The sequence below is a fragment of the Trachymyrmex cornetzi genome, unplaced genomic scaffold (assembly GCF_001594075.2).
Source record: "Trachymyrmex cornetzi isolate Tcor2-1 unplaced genomic scaffold, Tcor1.1 scaffold18, whole genome shotgun sequence".
Classification (NCBI taxonomy): domain Eukaryota; kingdom Metazoa; phylum Arthropoda; class Insecta; order Hymenoptera; family Formicidae; genus Trachymyrmex; species Trachymyrmex cornetzi.
Window position 1 is genome coordinate 1,161,800 of NW_017296418.1, and position 17,846 is coordinate 1,179,645.

General features: G+C 32.6%; 5 protein-coding genes across 8 annotated transcripts in view; 3 read left to right on the top strand and 2 right to left on the bottom strand.

The window, feature by feature from the left end:
* The window catches only part of AkhR (Adipokinetic hormone receptor), a 5,696-nt gene extending 4,715 nt beyond the window's left edge, over positions 1 to 981 (top strand). The window contains exon 6 of the mRNA XM_018504713.1: positions 102 to 981. Within this exon, the coding sequence (XP_018360215.1) occupies positions 102 to 199 (98 nt within the window). The 3' untranslated portion in view covers positions 200 to 981. The remainder of the gene's footprint in view (positions 1 to 101) is intronic.
* Positions 982 to 1,151: 170 nt separating this feature from the next.
* sage (salivary gland-expressed bHLH) lies at positions 1,152 to 8,922 on the top strand. 3 transcript variants are annotated; one of them, XM_018504715.1, is made up of 4 exons: positions 1,152 to 1,599; positions 2,643 to 2,790; positions 3,263 to 3,490; positions 8,466 to 8,922. In XM_018504715.1, the coding sequence occupies exons 1-4, from the start codon at positions 1,456 to 1,458 to the stop codon at positions 8,888 to 8,890; spliced, it is 945 nt and encodes a 314-aa protein (XP_018360217.1). In that variant the 5' UTR covers positions 1,152 to 1,455; the 3' UTR covers positions 8,891 to 8,922. The 3 variants fall into 3 exon arrangements, with proteins under 3 accessions (XP_018360217.1, XP_018360218.1, XP_018360219.1); XM_018504716.1 differs by having other exon boundaries at positions 3,263 to 3,460; XM_018504717.1 differs by having other exon boundaries at positions 1,152 to 1,560.
* Positions 4,825 to 8,024, bottom strand: LOC108759336 (uncharacterized). Its single transcript, XM_018504714.1, has 4 exons — positions 7,819 to 8,024; positions 7,284 to 7,532; positions 6,613 to 7,135; positions 4,825 to 5,326 (listed from the first exon to the last, which is right to left on the bottom strand). The coding sequence occupies exons 1-4, from the start codon at positions 7,844 to 7,846 to the stop codon at positions 5,104 to 5,106; spliced, it is 1,023 nt and encodes a 340-aa protein (XP_018360216.1). The 5' UTR covers positions 7,847 to 8,024; the 3' UTR covers positions 4,825 to 5,103.
* A 1,235-nt stretch (positions 8,923 to 10,157) lies between the features above and the next one.
* Positions 10,158 to 12,470, bottom strand: LOC108759318 (RAB6A-GEF complex partner protein 2). Its single transcript, XM_018504683.1, has 6 exons — positions 12,101 to 12,470; positions 11,915 to 12,036; positions 11,727 to 11,834; positions 11,285 to 11,434; positions 11,084 to 11,196; positions 10,158 to 10,754 (listed from the first exon to the last, which is right to left on the bottom strand). The coding sequence occupies exons 1-6, from the start codon at positions 12,220 to 12,222 to the stop codon at positions 10,224 to 10,226; spliced, it is 1,146 nt and encodes a 381-aa protein (XP_018360185.1). The 5' UTR covers positions 12,223 to 12,470; the 3' UTR covers positions 10,158 to 10,223.
* A 728-nt stretch (positions 12,471 to 13,198) lies between these two features.
* Positions 13,199 to 15,580, top strand: EMC7 (ER membrane protein complex subunit 7). Of its 2 annotated transcripts, none has more exons than XR_001940001.1 (4): positions 13,199 to 13,493; positions 13,748 to 14,006; positions 14,599 to 14,767; positions 14,863 to 14,942. XR_001940001.1 is itself a non-coding variant. In XM_018504671.1 (4 exons), the coding sequence occupies exons 1-4, from the start codon at positions 13,294 to 13,296 to the stop codon at positions 14,989 to 14,991; spliced, it is 663 nt and encodes a 220-aa protein (XP_018360173.1). In that variant the 3' UTR covers positions 14,992 to 15,580. The 2 variants fall into 2 exon arrangements, 1 of the variants encoding a protein (XP_018360173.1); XM_018504671.1 differs by having other exon boundaries at positions 13,294 to 13,493; positions 14,599 to 14,673; positions 14,863 to 15,580.
* The last annotated feature ends 2,266 nt before the right edge of the window (positions 15,581 to 17,846 follow it).

Consider the following 17,846-nt stretch of genomic DNA (forward strand, 5'->3'; position numbering starts at 1 on the left):
CCCCCCCCTCTCTCTCTCTCGTGTGTGTATTTGTATTATACCATCAAATATTTGGATCACAAGAAATATAAACGTTATATTTATATGCCATTTTCTTTCAGATATAGATGCACGTCAGAATGCGTCGGATGTACCCTCTTCAACATCGTCGTTTATTTCTAGAATCTCGCGACTTGCGAGTTCAAAGATATTCGGGTAAAGTGGAAATAAAACAAAGTTTGCATTTTGAGGAGGACTGTTTTGAATATAAAGAATACACCGAGAAAATATAGTTGATGCATATATACATTTCGCGGGCGTGTAAATGTGTTTGGTGCAACAATGTCGGAGCGCGTGCAAATTCTTTCCGCGAAAATTATTTATTTAATAAAAATTATTTATTAAGAATCTGTAAAAAATATCTGCGAAAGGAGTAAAAGGACTCTTTTACAGAAATATTTTAAGAGGTACAACTAGCGTTGTGGTTTAAATATTCACTGTCACGCGAATTTCGATCACTTGAAAATATAGAGACAACATTCAACTTCGCGTATCCGTTTTACGACTGACGAAAGCACAGCACAATTTCAAATTTCTTTTCCCCTCGTATTCGTAATTCTCGTCGCATCTCCGCCCACGGTGCGTCATCCTTTACGATCTGTTATACTTGCACAGTTCCACCTCATTAGTATTTCCATCGGTCGGGCGTCTATTATGTTCCGATGTTTGTACTCCCATTTTTATCCCGATCATCCCAGAGACTCTCATACGTATGCTAATATTATACACCAGGTATGGACAGCATTCTATTTAATTTCTTTTGAAGGTACAAATAACTTTTTTAAAAAATGTTTTTTATTACGCAAGCGTCAAACACAGTTGAGAGAGAAAGCGAAATTTCTTCTCAACAAATTAAATTGTTGCTAACCGAGTCACAAATAATTAACATCAATTTTCCAATTCTGATCGTTGATTTAAACTAAACAAATTGTATACATAATATGCGACATAAATAATTTCGTGCAAAAATCTTAGACAAACATTATTGCAATAATTATGAAAATTAGCTTAATATAAAAAAATAATGTAAAAAAATAACGGTCATTTGCTGCGATTATTTACACATTTTTGCGAGCGTTTTCTTATTGTTATATAATAATAATTTTCTAATTCTCCATTTTATATACATGATACTCTATTAAAAACACTATACTCGTGATACTTTAGGCAGGGCTCATATGATATTCGATACATTCCTCTCTCTTCTTGGTTGCGACAAACTGAGAACCTCTGGCGAGGAACACCTGAATACTTAATAAACGGATAAAATTAACATTAATAACGACTGTCTGTGGCTGATCCACATCTTATCCGAGGACAAACGTGGCCGCTAGACCCACGTGATAAACGCCTTACGATACTTCGTCGAGAAGGGCGAACCGTCAGTTTTTCACATCGTTTCTCTTCGATACGTCGATGGGTGATATCAGGGTTAACGAGGACGTGCCGTTTGTGCTAGATCGGGTGTCCGCGATGGAACAAAATTCGGAGGAGTATCGCGCCGAGCCGGTGAAGAACGAGGTAGAAGCAATCGAAGTGATGCGACACTACCGCAAAAATGTAACACCACAATATTGCTCGATAATGCAACTGAACCGTTATCTTTTTTACTTATTTACTTCGTGCACAAGTGTAGGCCGATGTGAACTTTTGTAACATAAAAGATTCTTTTATATTACAAAATACACTCTATGTATTTTGGGTCCAGAAATTTTTATGTATTTTACCTTTTTGAGAAACGCGTATTTTCTCGCAAAATAAAATAATATACATTTACCGCTCACAAGTTTTACTACACTTTCTATTTATGAATATTTTGTAAAATATGAATATAGTTTGCATGCATTATGTTTAATTTATTATTACATATTTTCACTAAAATTAGAAAAAAAAACTTTTTTTCTGACTTTTTACTTCTTTAAACTTCTCCTTAGGTTTTGATAAGAAACCAAATTCTCTCTTGACATTTTGTCGATAGTCTTCAAGTTTCTTAATTAAAGACTTGTGTTTAAGTCTGGCACTTAATTTCTGCGAGAATAAATTGTTTCCATTTTCTTATCGTTAGTTATTATGATATCCAAATATTTATCGATGTTTAGTACAAAATTTGAAATTGATATTTCCTTCAATCAATACAATACATAATATTTGTCTATTTAAGAAATTTACTTATAATTTCTATTTATAATTATTTTTCAGCAATTCACAATTCTATTGAATATTTCGTGATAATAACCAAAAATAAGAGAGTATATCGTATTATAATTGCATCTTTTACGAATAAAAAATGAAATTATGTTACAAAAACATAAAACGTACTAAAACTATTGAATGGTAGTGTATTCTTTGAGTCTCATATATTTTATGATCATTTTTTAATCTGTTCATTATCTTCTAATTTTTCAATTTAAAGTACTACTAGGACGATTTAGGACAATTTGAAACTTATTTTACAATGCTTTATCCATGATAAATATTTTAGCGTCGCATTTATTTCCGTATCGCGATTATTTCAATCGATGAGGAGAGAATCAGTGCATTAAGAAATCACGTTCAGATATCAACTGAAAAATGGCTAGGAAAAAAGCAAATTTATATTCCAGTCTGAAAACGAGAGTAACGACGAAGATTATGCTCATTCGCCGGTGTTACTAGATCTAGACGAAAATTTGAAACAGCAAAAAGCAGCGAATCGGGAAGCAAACTCGCCGAGTTGCATAGTACATCAACAGGATCAAGGATTGGCCGCAGGTATGCAAAGGAGGTATTTTGAACTTTTATATTAGAACATAAAAAAAGCTACTCATTCTTACATTACATACCAATTAAATCTACACGGAAAGAATAATTTTGCTGAAAGATCTAAAATTTTGCTGGATATAAATCTGAAAATAATTTTGTTAGACCATCAAAATAATTATATTGAAAACTAAAAATGATGAACAATCCTCCAAAAATTTTCTTCTAGCAACCAGTTTAAGTTTCCAACAAATTTGTTTTGATAGAGAGAGTTCAACAAAATTATTTTCAGATCTAAATACATCATTAGCAAAATTTTAGATCTTTCAGCAAAATCGTTCTTTCTATATATAGTTTCCCATTTATTAAATCATTGGAGTAATTGCTCGATTTTTTATATATATTTACAATTTTCATAGATATGCATAAGTAATGGTGAATGTAAAATTGCGTATTATTAACCGCGCGTACATTATTTTCATAGACGAAACGACACGGCCGCAGGCTATAAGAGATAGGTGGCAAGAAACGAGTTTCGAGACGCGCGACCAACAGAATCCTGAGGGAGTGCTCGTGATTAGAGTACCGGAACCGGAAATAATCGGCAGCCATCCGCACCTCGAGATACTCCATGAGGCCAACATTAAATCGGTGCAACGGGAGCCATTGCAAACTGAGAAAGGTGCGGCAATGTCAAATTGCACGTTGCCTGGTGAGATCACATCCACGATTGAACTAATCTACATGTCTTATAGAAATACTAAGCGATATCAAAGATCATATGATATAAATATTAGACAGATATAGATACAAATATAGAATCTGTCATAGATATTTTTATCATGCTAGAGCTTAAGAACTTTTTGCCACAGACCACCTCTTATCGATGTCAATTAGATGGGCTTTATTATTGTTTTAGAGGTACAAAACATGCAAAATTCTGATTATTATATATATACAGAGAATGAACAAAATAATGAATACACACCTGGAAAATACATTACTTATTTTAACCGTTACCATACTAGATACAATTTGGTGCCTCATCCCTACAAACATGGGTCACTAGAATCCGTCCGTTTTTTTCACCTATTCAAAATGATTTAAAAAATCTCTAAAAATTTACCAACATACTTTCAACTTTTTAGAATAAGTATTGGCTCTTCGTTTTGGAAAATAATAAAATATAGTATAATTTATAATTACCGAGACTCAAAGAAACTTATACGAACAGAAATCGCTCGGTCACTATGTGACTCATGTTAGTAGGGTAAGAGTTAATAATAAAAGATTGGTTTATCATTTGCCCTTATTCTAGAGATTCTATTCCCTGGAATAGTCATACAATAGTCATACAATGTTTGAATGAACATTCACTGGAATGTTGTATTATTCTTTTAGCAAGACTTCTTTTAATTATTTATATAGGCGATATTGGAGAAGGAAATTTGCATCTCACTTTATTTTTCAAAATTATCCTCTTATTCTCCAAATAATCCGAGAATATATAATCATCCAATTTTTGCGTAAACGATTACCTGGGGGTAGTTTGTACATCCCAATTAAAAGTTACTATTATTAACTATGTATTGTATATTATTGAATGTTCTTATAAAATTTATTAATATTTAAGATTATTATGTGAATTTACTAAATATTAAAAAAAAATAAAAAAAATAATAGATACAGATTTTCTCGATCAGTAAACAGAACTACTGTAAAACTGAGATTGTGAATTTTATTTTTTCGAAACAAAAATAATGTAATCTTCTTACAGACTCTCCCAAATTTAACAACAAAAAACTCCAAAAAACAGAGCGAATGAGAGTCAACGTGGTAATTAATACGCAATCTTAATTTTTCAATCCAAAAAGTAGAATCTTTATTCCAAAAATAGTACGTTTCAGTTCACTTTGGAACCATCTTCAGCAAAACTAAGGCAAAGTGAAAAAACTGAAACGTACTATTTTTGGAATAAAGATTCTACTTTTTGGATTGAAAAATTAAGATTGCGTATTAATTACCACGCTGACTCTCATTCGCCCTGTTTTTTTGGAGTTTTTTGTTGTTTTATTTTTTCGCTAATACGGGATATAATAAATCAACTGATTATTCCCAGATTAAAGACAGATGATAAGCCAACCTCTTGTTAATAAAACAAATATTTCTCAGATGTTCACATTATTTTGTCTACATCCTATTATACGCCACGCTAAAATAAAACGTGAACGTGTTAAGACGCTTTTATGACAAAAATCGAGCCGAATACGCGATCTGAAATTAAATTTCTTCTCGAAGTACCAGTTTCCTTAAAACAGGAGAATTTTAACAGAGGGGGCTGCTTAATTGTCGGACCTTCGCAGTTAGTCGCAGTTCCCTCCTGGCAGCTTTCGGCAAATGTGCGTGCAGCTCTCGTTCCAGCAGCATAATCCGTAGATTTTTGTCACGCGTCCTCTGTATCTGTCGCACGAGAATCGAGGGATGATGCTGCCGCTTCTCGCGCGACTTATTTTCCGTCACGACGCCCCCGTACCGGTTCGTCTCGTCCCTGTGAAGGAAGCGCGAGTACGAGACATGGCGCATGAATATCAATTCGACCGGAACGTATGCACGTATTTCGTAAAAAGGACGAGCTATTTTCGCGTCACGGCTGCATTCAATTTTAGGTGCTAGCACATTTTTATACCGATGCGCCGCGTAACGCGTTTAAAATTATTTGCAAACGTGCGTGTCACGTAGCGTCGGACAAACTGCGTTCGTAAAATCGCGAACTCAATTTGTGACTACTCGGCCGGAATTCTACGAAACTCACGCGTATAAATCAGTCGTAAAATTCATAACTCTCGCATTTTTGTAATCAATTCTAACGCTTGCTAATTGGACGGAAATCTCAAACGCATATCACCTCATTTTTGCATTAATTTCCAATAATGGTTCCTGTGCAACGTTTAAGTGTTTCAAATTATAAATTTCCTTTGATCCCTTTCCTTTCATTTTTCTCCACCATCAATCTCTCTTCCTCAATAATTTATTAATTTTATTTCAATTAATCAATCATTTTCAATGCTATTAATTTAAATTTTAGAACTGTATTAAAAATGGCAAAATTTAACTTTCGTTAGATGTTCATTTCAAATTCTGAAGTTTTAGAATCTTTAAACAATATTCAAAGAAGTTTCAAATTTTTATGTTTTAGGATTTTTAAACAATAGGGTAAACTAGGGTATTATGGCCATACGGAAAAGATAGCCATAGGCCATAATTTCTCTAATAATTGATAAATAGTGCATTTTATAGTCATTCTTAAAGATAATCAATATTTACAGTAGTTCATATGAGTACACTGTTCAAAATAACAATATTATAAATATTATCTAATATTTTTTCTTTCGACTATCTGCAAAGTTTTGCACGTGTCTCATGCTAAAAACTGTTATAATGTCTAATAAATTACAGTTAAGCTGCCATAATCAACATTACATACACAATAAAGGTACGTAAATTGCAAAGTGACCTATAATTAATACTTTTATTTTCACTATTTATTTATAAATACTATGGCTATCTTTCTTAATATCACATGGCCATCTTTTCCCTAAAAATTAGATAAGATGACCAATGCATACTTTGTAATATTTTGATAAAATTAAAGTTCTGTTAAGTATTTTCTCTTTAATTTCGATAGTATTTGTTACTTTAAGCTTCAGTGAAAGTAATATCCCGAATATTGTTAAAAAGTAACAAGAATAAATGTATGTTTTTTGCATTTTAAAAAACTATGGCCATCATATACCCGAGTTTATCCTAAGTATACTCGCAAACTATATTATATACCTGTATACGTGATTTGCAATGTAGCCAATGTAGCCGTTGTTGACTCGCTTCAAGCGTATACTCCCATCGACGTCTCTTCCGCATCCATTATAGCCTTTGCCATCCCTTGAGACACGCTTGACACGCTTGCAAGGCTGCTTGCCGGTAGGCAAAACGTAACCCGTTGCTCCCTTGGCGCCTATTCCGCCGCGTTTTCCCAGTATCTTGGCGAAAAAGTGTAGAATTGTTTGGCCGCTATCTTTCCACCAACTATTGCACTTCTCCTCCGTGAACTCGACAACGCGATCACCGCAATTCTGTTTCCGATCGACGCTCTTACAGTTGCGCTCTACCTGGCTTCGCAATTCTTCTGAATTCCATATGGTTTCCCAACGATTATCTTCGACTTGCGGAAATTCTGCGAATTTCTCGGAATCGTTCGGGACCATCAATAGACTATCTTCTTGCCATGTTAAGAACGATGGATTGTTGGAAACCTTGATAGCTTCGGTCTCTATACAAATGTCCTGACGTCCTTTCTTAACTTCAAATATGGACAATTTAAACATCTTATTATAATCGTGTCCATGTCAATTAACACTCATTTATTTTGTACGATAATTAATTTATCGAATGTATCATATACCAATTTATTAATATACGCAATGTCAATTTATGAATTTAGTTCTTACTTTGATCAATGCTTTTGAAGCCGTTGCATGTCACGAGCGCTATTTCAACAGAACTCTGTTTCGATTCCAAAATCTTGCCGCGACATCGAGACGTTATTTCGAGTCCGGCATTCGGACTTGTAGTCGAATCCTGAATTACATAAGAGTAATTCGCGTCTACGATGCGCGGCATTACACGTATTACCGTCATCTTCTTACGCGTGTGCGGCAAAGGCAATCGAAAATACTGCGCATCGTTCAGTCGCATTCCTTGCAACATGTATAAAAATTATTTTTTCCAGGAACTATTTTATGACCATTTTATTATATATATATATATATAAATGTCGTAAATTTTAAATATGAACAAATAAGAATAAAATATAAACATAAATAAACGAGATTAATAGTGCGATATATAGATTACGCAAAAGTTATAAGTTCGTATGTTAAGGATATATTTAAAAGATTCTTTTTATTTTCCTTATTTTTTTAATTTAATGTATATTAAATTATATATTAAATTGAATATAATTTTACATATTTCAACTCTAACCTTTACGACTTGCTTTGATGTTTGTCATTCTTGAATATTCCTCGATTCCGTCCCAGAAGTTTTTTTATTTAAAAAAGACGATTGGTAAAATTTTTTATCAATTTCATTTCACAATCTGTTTCTTGTTTTGACATTTTTACAAGGTAAATATCTAAAATTTATATTCATTTTTATTAGTCATATTGGCTCTTTTTTGTTTTCCTACAGAAATGTCGTAAATGACTACTCATACAGTTTTATATAAAATATTACAATATCGGCGGGGGGGTGATTAATTCATAACATAAAACGAACAGAAAAACAAATTACTTTGAAGAAAAAAGATTATACTTTTAGATACCGTAATCAAAATTATAAAAAATTAATTTTATTTGCAATAAATTTATAAATATGGCTAAGTCATCAAATCCCTTTGGAATCATCCATTTTAAATTTGAAGTTTTCACAATCAGCATTCCTCTGTGTGAAAGCTAAAATGTTTTTCTAAAAAATTTGATTTTAGATCGTATAGTTCCGAAAAACATCCGAACCAATTCGTTCAATCATTCGCGACAATACACCGACAACAACGACGACGACGACGACGACGAGTACGCGCGTATGCGAGCAAGAACAGTCATTAACTCCGACGTAATTAACGATTTCAGACTACAAGAAGTCGGCCTGCGATCGTGAACGGACCCGAATGCGCGACATGAACCGTGCATTTGAGCTGCTACGGTCGAAGCTGCCGATATGCAAGCCGCCCGGCAAGAAGCTCTCCAAAATCGAGTCGTTGCGCCACGCCATCACATACATCAGGCACCTGCAAAGTCTGTTGGAGCCACAGTACAGCTATGTACCTGGCGTACCCGACCGTGCCGGTGGCTATTACGCGGCCCCGTCGGTTCCGCCGACGTCTTTCGAGGTGCAACATCCGGCCGCGGCCCGATGGGAATCTCTAGCTTACTACCGATACGATTATCACGCGCCCTTCGCCACCCCCTCGCCGCCGACCTTGGTACCGCCTCTGCAACCGAGACTACCAATTGAACAAGACGACCGACAGTTTTCTTACGAAGCGCGTCACTAGATAGTTTGTCCATGCGAGAACAAATCCCGAAAAAAAATTGATGAATGAAAAACAGTTTTTTGAAAAACAAAAGATTTCGTAATATTTTGAATAATTTCTAATGCTTCCTTGCGAGACAATGGCTGCGTTCAGCAGAGAAAGCAGCTTTGCAACTGTTGTAAAATTTTTAAATATGATTGGTTTAAACATTTAGATCTAGTGAGGAACTAAAGGTAAGACCAATCATATTAAAGAATTTTACAACAGTTGCAAAACTGCTTTCTCTGCTGAACGCAGCCATTAATTTTTTTAGAAGAAACACACGTTCTTATAGTTATAGTAAAATATTTGTCTTCAAAGGAATTACATATTGTTATAATATGTTCTAAATTTGATAATTTTTTGCTTTCCATTTAGATTTATTGATTTAAAAAATATTTATATACAAAAAATTATATAAGTTGCAATTTTTAAAACAAATATGCATTAGTAATATTCAAGAGATTAAAAATTAAAAGTCGTAATTATATTGCAAAATTAATTTATCGATTTTTTTATATTTATTAAGTTTTTGCAAGGATTATTATTGTTAACTGCAATTTTTTTAATAAAGTAACAATGTTCAAGTTTTTGAAGGAAAAATAGGAAAGATAAGATTGCGGGAAAAAGTACAGTTAAAAAAACGAATATTCTTATGACTTATACAAAAGAAGGATTTATATGAGCGTGCGTTATTCAGAGAGATTAAAGTAGTCTGTTTATTTTTCTTTATCGCTGTGTAATATATCATTTCTGCGAAGTCATTAGTCTCCAGAAAAACCATTACTGTGAGTAGGAGCAAATGCTGATAAAGTCATAGATGCTATTATAAAATTTATCATAGATATAAAAGTGCTCAAATTATTCTAACGTTTTCCTTTATTACATAACTTTTTTTATTTATGTACATAAATATACGAAAAAAAAATATATATATATATCTTTCTCATATATAATAAATTATCATACAGAATGCAAATTATTTTCTAAGATGTGGAACAACAATAATCGCATACTTACCAAAGCATACGAAAATGACAAAATGCAGAATTATATACTGTATCTTTATATTATTTTTGTAATCTGTTAACTGCATTAAAATAACGATAATTCACTTCTTTTACATGAACACGCTAAATAATTCAGCAACTAATATAACATTAATGTTATTATTTCATACTCAATAATGTAGCTGTTATAGAATATATGTGTTATATTACATTTACACTGTTGAAATTATAACATTAGTGTTATATTATTGTTAATGTTAATTAATGTTTTATTAGATATACGTGCATATGCTATGTTATGGTACCTATATGATGGTGTTGTATTTCGTCTGTTGTGGCATGTTCGGTGGAGTAGTAGTCGGATGAATGTGCAACGGAAGATCCCAAATCATCGTTTCGACATCCAGAGTCGACGGTCCATGCCAACTTATGGTATTCTCATTGGGCATGTCCATCAGTTTCGGCGTTGTGACGAACTCGAAATGCAATCGCCACTTGAGTGTCACTAAATCGGTAGTAAAGTCTGGCGTAACGTGCAAAGGTATCGGTAGCACCAGATGTGAATATTTGAGGCCGAGACACATCTCGTGATGCTTGTTGTAGCTGATCAATGTTGGCGTTGCAGTCTTCCCCCGTTTGTACTCCTCTGACACGTGCTCTTCTGACTGTAGAGACACGGATACCTGAACGCAGGATACAGTCGCATTCGAAAAGTCGAAGGTTCCAACAATGTCTTCACCGAGTTTGTAGGAATTCTTAAAGAGGCAAAATCGTACTACGCGTCCGCGGCCGTTTGTCACGTTGTAAAAGTTTGGACTCCGTCTGGCTGTTAAATTCTAAAACGTAATTAAATTTTACCGATAACTAAAACATATAGATCTTAGTGACTATGAGATATTTTTCTTATTTTTAAATAGTATAATGATTTGGAGTAATTTTATGTTTCGCAATCTTATTTTTGACTAACATGTGACTTCATGTAGACTAACTATTATCGTACTACATTGCTATAATCAAACGATAAAATTTTTTACATGGAATTAAAAATTTTACAACTTTTAAAACTAACAAAAAACTTTAGTGGATCCTAAGGCAACCTATATATTTCTTGTTTACAAAACATATGTGTCCCTGTTATGGATTAAGTAGAAGAATAATATATAACCTGCAATGTTTGTAGAGCAATATCTAGTGGAGTTTCCCTATGTTGTGTTTCCATAAACGGATTGTTCGGACTCAGATCCACACTATCATTGCACGCTGTTATCTCTGGTAATTCTATGAAATAATACATGAACTATACTTTATATCACAGTGATATTATTATATAATCACACATTTTCCAATACTTTATAAAATTATTTACCACTTAAAGAAAGTACTCTGAACGGTACTCGTAACAGTTTTATAACTGTATTCACTCTTTGTGTTCCAATTGTAATCTTATAAGAATATTTTACAGCTTGTCCTCTATATGAAGGTGGAGCGTCACTTGGTATTGTTTCACGATAAATATCTGTTCACAAAAGAGTTTAATAAATTTGAAGAATACACAAAAACCATGAAAAGAATTATTAAATAGGAATAAAACATAATTACAAATACAAAAATTTATCCACTAAGAAAAAGAAACCTATTTTTGATCGAAGGTGATCTTGATGTTCAATAATATTCATATGTAGATTTATAAATATATTTTTTAGTTCTATAAAGATAAAAATAGAATTATATATTTCTTTTATTCGATTTATTCTTATCCGACTAATTTTGACTTGTAAGAATTTAATTAAAACACTAATGAAACTTACAAGTCTTACTTTCTCCAGGTGACAGTCTTAAATCACAACATAAGATTTTCGGCTTTGTATTCAGCACTACATGTCCATTGTCCTGTTGCCATGGTGCAAAGGTAGTATCTACAAAGTTGTAATAAATGTAGTAAATAACAAGTATAACAAAAATCAGAAAAGATTAAGATATTTTTTAAAATTCATACTTGCGTTAATTGCTACTGAGCGAGCTGCAGTATTTATTTTCTCTGAAAGTACCATTTTGCTGTTCGTTGTACACTGGCAATGGACTTGTGCACTCGCCCATGCAAGACTCTCGAATAGATCACTGTAGAAAAGCAATTGATGTTATGAATAATAGTTTATTACTAATAGCACTGTCATCTTCTTACCTGTGACTTTGTGATATTTGATGATTTGGGTTCGGAGGATTAGTAAACGTAACCAAACATTCTACAATCTCTCCGGAAAAATACACAGGGCCTCGAACGAGTTTTGCTGTAATTTCTATCATATTGGCAATCTTTCAGATTGAAACACTATATATACTTTTTAATCATAACATAATAATTTTGTCATAAAGATTCAATATTGTCATCGAAATTCTTGTCGTAATCCACCACTCATTTAATAATTCAAATGTCTACATATTTAGATTAAATCAAAATATGCGTGATGTGTCACATACTTATCTGTCAGTTTACTCCGAATTTGTTTCTATTTAATTTCTAAATTCATGGGGAAAATGTTTATAGATATTTCATTAATACCAACCATGTTTATTGAATACTGATTAGGGAAATTTCTTCGTAAAAAAAATTCCCCAACAAGCGGCTGCGCCAATGGTCGCGTTCAGCAGACTCAAGTTGCGGAGCGGATCCATGAGCGCTCGCTGCTATTGGATGATCTAGAAGAATACACCAATAGTAGCGAGTGCTCAAGGATTTGCTCCACACAGTTGAATCTGTTGAACGCGACCAATAGTTGCGTTCCAGAAAAAGCAGCTTTGTAACTGTTGTAAGATCCTTTAATATGATTGGTTCTTGCCCTTAGTTCTTTGATGGATCTAAATTAATATAACAAATCATATTAACAAATGTTATAACAGTGCATTGTGCAAAGCTGCTTTTTCTGTTTAATGTTGTTTAATCAGAGAGAAATTTGAAAGGGACCATCCTTTTCTATCGAAATCGCCCGTACACTACCGCCAGTACAATTTTTGAAGTATGCTCACTACGTAACAACATCTATTTTTCAACTGTCGATAAAATAATAGAGAACGTCGAAAATGGGTCATGTGGTGCAATTCGTACTACATCTATAAATTAATTAAACACTTTTTCAGGGCTGGCGGACATCTTTAATAATATACGTATCTCGTCGGTTTTGTGGCTAGATTTTATCACTCCGTACAGTACACAACTGATGGTATCTACTTCTGCAGTAAAATACACAGGTGTCAGATGCATCGCCGTTGATCTTGATCGCCTGCGCAGTGCTCACTGCGCATCGACAGCTTGGTGGATGGGAAATGTACGGTATATAATTGAGTTTGAGAGGTTAATGGTTGTCCGCTTGCGTCATCATGAAGGAAATATTGTGTTTACTCATCATCCTTATAAATTCATGTGAACGGTACGTAATAGCGGAGCATGAGGAAGACACATCCACAGATCTATTTGTGATTGAGGGGAAAGTGTTCCCTTGGGACAACGCTGCTTCCACTGGCTGGCAACTCATGACGCATGTGATGGCAAATGGAGGTGAACACTACGGCTTTCTGAGGTACGTAGCTACGAGCAAAATCTTGTGTCTACGATGCTAAAATCGTTCCGAAATCTTGGACATAAAAAGAATTGATTAATCACACTGATCAACTGGTCGAATTGTTCAATATTTAATTCATATTAATATTGAATTAATTGCTAATAATATTTCTTTGATTAATGTAATCAATGATGTTTTTTCTCTGGACAAGGCTTAAAGCCTCAATGAATTTACATGTGATGTGTCATATATTAAATGATGTTTAATTTCAGGGAAGATGGTACGTTTATAATCTCAAACGTTCCATCTGGTTCTTATATGGTTGAAGTAGTGAACCCAAATTATATTTATGAACCAGTCAGAGTAGAGATTAATTCAAAAGGGAAATTCCGAGCTCGAAAGGTCAATTTGATACAGACGTCGCAAGTGATTCAAGTACCATATCCATTGAAAATGAGGCCTTTAGCACCATTTCGATATTTCCAAGTTAGAGAGCAGTGGCGATTAACAGACTTCCTGTTCAATCCCATGGTAATGGAGCTTTCAATGACATGTGGACAATACATACACTTTAATCATAGATTTATATAATAAAGTCTGTTCTTTTTAGTTTTAGAACTTCTTGTATAGATCATTTTCTCTTTCTCTCAAACGTGAAAAGAAAAGATGAACCATACAAGAAGCTTTGCTAAAAATAACAGATCTATGGACTAAAAACTTCCTTTAGAAATGTCAAGACAACATTAATTAAGAAAGGACAATAATGTGATGAGTAAGGTTCTATACACAATGGAAAAAATATTAGAAATAGAAATAAATATTAATTAGAAAAATAAAAAAATTAGAAATAAAGATTAAATGTAAGATACATTTAATTTTGTATGTAACAATAGATACAAAAGAACATGAAACTACATTGCTATTTTTTTTTAATTTTTCTAATATGTATTTTTATTCTAATATTTCTTTTACTGTGTGCAGAGTCTAATATATGTATACATACCTCTGTTCTTCATGTGTTGTCTTCGACTACCATATATAAATATGCAGTCTTATAATATAAGTCTATAGCTTTAATTTACTTCCTTCGCTAAAATCATAATATTTTTCCTCCTGTATTTAGGTTCTAATGATGGTTCTGCCACTTATACTGATAATGATCCTGCCAAAAATTATGAATGATCCTGAAACTAGGAAGGTAAGAAGACCTAAAGACCGGCCAAAAATTGAGTGACCCTAAAGACTAGGAGAGTTTTTTCTAATGTCTAAAAATAAATGAAAGATAATTAACTGTAAGATAATTCGTCTATATAGATTATTATACTATTTACACGTAGTCTATATATTCTAGTCCTTGATAAAGTCATAAACTAAATGCATTTTGTAGGAAATGGAGCAATTAAATAATCTCACTATCTATAATATGCCAGAAATGTCTGAAGTAATAACGTCTTTTCTTTCTGGAGGAGAAAAACAAAAATCAAAGGCTGTAAAAGCTGCTAAGAAAAGACAATAATGTATCGGTTTAGTTTACTATCTGTAGATGGTTATATGTGTACATGTTTATTCTAGTCGTTAAAATATATTAAAATATTGACGACGAAATGCAAGAAACGTTCGGATTCCTTCCATCGAATGTTGCATAAAATTGCGATTGTTAATATGTTAAGCCTTTCAACTGTTACAGTTTCAAAGTGCTTAATGTATTCCTGCAATTTCATAATAATTGTAAAAAGAATTGCATTTTTTACATGTGAGTGCATTGAAAATATAGAGAGAAATAAAACCAGCACCAGCAACTTTTTAACTCGTTATTCGTTTTGTTTTATGTAGTTACTTTATATACATATACATATACTACGCGCAATTTCATAAAATAGTATAGAGAAAACTGTACGGATATATAAGTAAAAGAAAAATCTGACCTAATATAATGTAACACACGATACTTACAACATAATTGTACTTTACATCACAAAAATATTATTTTGTTACACTTTCTTGTGTCTGTCATTCTCTGTGATGTTTAGATTAATCCTGTCTTATGTAAGATGTCCAGGCACAAGATACAATTTTCTAAATTATAAAAAGACATGTATCTATAATACAACAAATAAATAATTATGTATAAATTATTGAAATGGAGAAAGATTGTTATCCACTTTAAACTTCCTCAAATTTTCCAATCAACTTCAGTATAAAAGTGAAGTGTATAGAATGAGGGTCGCGAAATCGAATCAAATACTCCAACTTTTAATGGCAGTATCGATATCGTTATATTGTTGCACAGATATTATGGCAAAAAAAAATTACGCAACGACAATCCAACGATATCAAACTGTCGTTAAGAGTTACAGAATCAACAGAACATCGATTACAAATCAATTGCTTTCACGTGAAGTCAACATAATAACAATACATAATTCTGCAATATCCTATTGTCTTGCGAATAATTATTAATCAACGTTAATAATAATTTTGTATTCATTCTACAAACAAAATATCTAGAATTATACAAAAAAGCAGAAGAAACCTAAGATATTTTCAATTATATGTATTGAAAAATTATAACAAACGATAACGATAGCCACTAATAAAATTTCTAATTAAAAAATCGAGTCCTCCAAAAATCGTATATTGTTTCAGAGGTGCAAAAGGATTTACGAGTTAAGCCTTAAACACAATGCGAAGGAATAGCGATAGCGAAAAGAATAACATGATTTCAACCTATCAGAAATCAGATACTGGAATCAGTGTTGATAATTATCGTACACGTACGATAATTTTACTTATACGTACGATGTACGATAGCACTTCATTATCGTACGCCTAAAATACGATAATAATTTTATATTTCTGACTTATTACTCTTCTCTCTTAATTTTATATACATATTACCAACAGAGTATAGGCATTGAAGAAGATGAATTAAATGACTTGAATGATATCGTTATTTATTAAAAATCATAGAAATTAAGTATGAATTTTAAATATTATTTGTTCTTTGAAGTCTGTTTGTAATTTGCGAGTTATATATTTAGTCTTATCAAAGATTTATCGTCCTAGTCACGTGACTTAATCTGTGAAGTGAAATGACTATAATTGATGCTACTACGATAAATACGAAAAAATATACATATGTACTACATACATAAAAAATTGTGATATTGACAATACAAGTGAACTTACTGTCTACTGTCAACATATATAAAAAGCTACATTTGTACCGTTTCTTTCTTTTAAAATTGTTTTAAATATACCGAAATAATCATTTTCCAATTTGTATTTTTAACCTGGATATTATAGAAATACAATTTATTCTATAGAATTTATTCTATAGAATCAAGCTCTTGAAATCAATAAAAAATATCGGTTATTGTTTCAATGATCGTGATTAAGGGGCTTCTAAAGCTGAATACAGAATAGGTAATTTCAGCGAAATCGGTTGATCGAGAAATTTCTGATCTATTTCGGAAGCTGATTTCAGCCTAAATCACTTCAACGTTAAGTAATAAATAAAATTGTTATTTCTGACCGTCTTAATTACGGATTAAAATTTTACATATTTCGTATTTAAATTTTGTTTGTGCGCGCGATGTATGTACGTGTACGATAATTCTGGATTAGGGGATCGATTCTGTATCTTGAAACGAGGTGGAAATTACAAAAGTGAGCGGATTTATTAGAATACTGATAATTTCATTGGTCAGCACCTAGTAAATTTGCTCATTTTTGTAATTTTCACCTCGTTTAAACCCAGACAGCACAAAATACTAAAAGATAACGAAAAGAGGTCTTTTTTAAGTCGTCTTTGCGACAAAGCGAAAAGGTGTCTAAAAGATGACGAAAAGACATTGTTTTTAGATTGTCTTTTCAGCAAGATCAAAAGATATCTATAAGACATCTTTTAGCTTTGTCGAAAAGACAACTTAAAAAAGACATCTTTTCGTCATCTTTCTATGGTTGTCATTTTCGCAAAGCAAAAGATCGACTAAAAGATATCTTTTCGTATTACCGAAAAGACAACACGGAAAAGATATCTTTCCGTTATTTTGGTACTTTTTATAACTCATTCGCGAGCAGTACGCAAGATCGCCATCAGATAGACGTGATGGAGTTCAGTCTCTTGTGTTTGAAAATCATACAGGACAGAATAAAAAGTGCAGAAAAATTTTACTCGTGTTCTAATAAACACTAATAAAATATTTTTTTGTAATCGAGTCCCCAAAGGGGACTATGACGAAAAATAATGAAAACTTGCACATAGGACACGGCAAACATTGCAGGAAACGTATATTGTCGGTCATGCAATTTTATTTCGTTTTGTGTAAAAATTAATTTAGGAATTCGATGTATTAAACGTTATATATA

Coding starts and splice junctions, on each gene's coding strand:
- sage (XM_018504715.1), top strand. CDS start 1,456: ATGGGTGATATCAGGGTTAACGAGGACGTGCCGTTTGTGCTAGATCGG. Junction 1,600..2,642: donor TGCGACACTACCGCAAAAAT/GTAACACCACAA, acceptor TTTATATTCCAG/TCTGAAAACGAGAGTAACGA. Junction 3,491..8,465: donor GTCAAATTGCACGTTGCCTG/GTGAGATCACAT, acceptor TAACGATTTCAG/ACTACAAGAAGTCGGCCTGC.
- LOC108759336 (XM_018504714.1), bottom strand. CDS start 7,846: ATGACAAACATCAAAGCAAGTCGTAAAG. Junction 7,533..7,818: donor CATCAAAGCAAGTCGTAAAG/GTTAGAGTTGAA, acceptor ACATGTTGCAAG/GAATGCGACTGAACGATGCG. Junction 7,136..7,283: donor CTTCAAAAGCATTGATCAAA/GTAAGAACTAAA, acceptor CCATATTTGAAG/TTAAGAAAGGACGTCAGGAC.
- LOC108759318 (XM_018504683.1), bottom strand. CDS start 12,222: ATGATAGAAATTACAGCAAAACTCGTTCGAGGCCCTGTGTATTTTTCC. Junction 12,037..12,100: donor CAAATATCACAAAGTCACAG/GTAAGAAGATGA, acceptor GCTTTTCTACAG/TGATCTATTCGAGAGTCTTG. Junction 11,197..11,284: donor CAGAGTACTTTCTTTAAGTG/GTAAATAATTTT, acceptor ATTATTTCATAG/AATTACCAGAGATAACAGCG.
- EMC7 (XM_018504671.1), top strand. CDS start 13,294: ATGAAGGAAATATTGTGTTTACTCATCATCCTTATAAATTCATGTGAA. Junction 14,007..14,598: donor ACTTCCTGTTCAATCCCATG/GTAATGGAGCTT, acceptor TCCTGTATTTAG/GTTCTAATGATGGTTCTGCC. Junction 14,674..14,862: donor ATGATCCTGAAACTAGGAAG/GTAAGAAGACCT, acceptor TGCATTTTGTAG/GAAATGGAGCAATTAAATAA.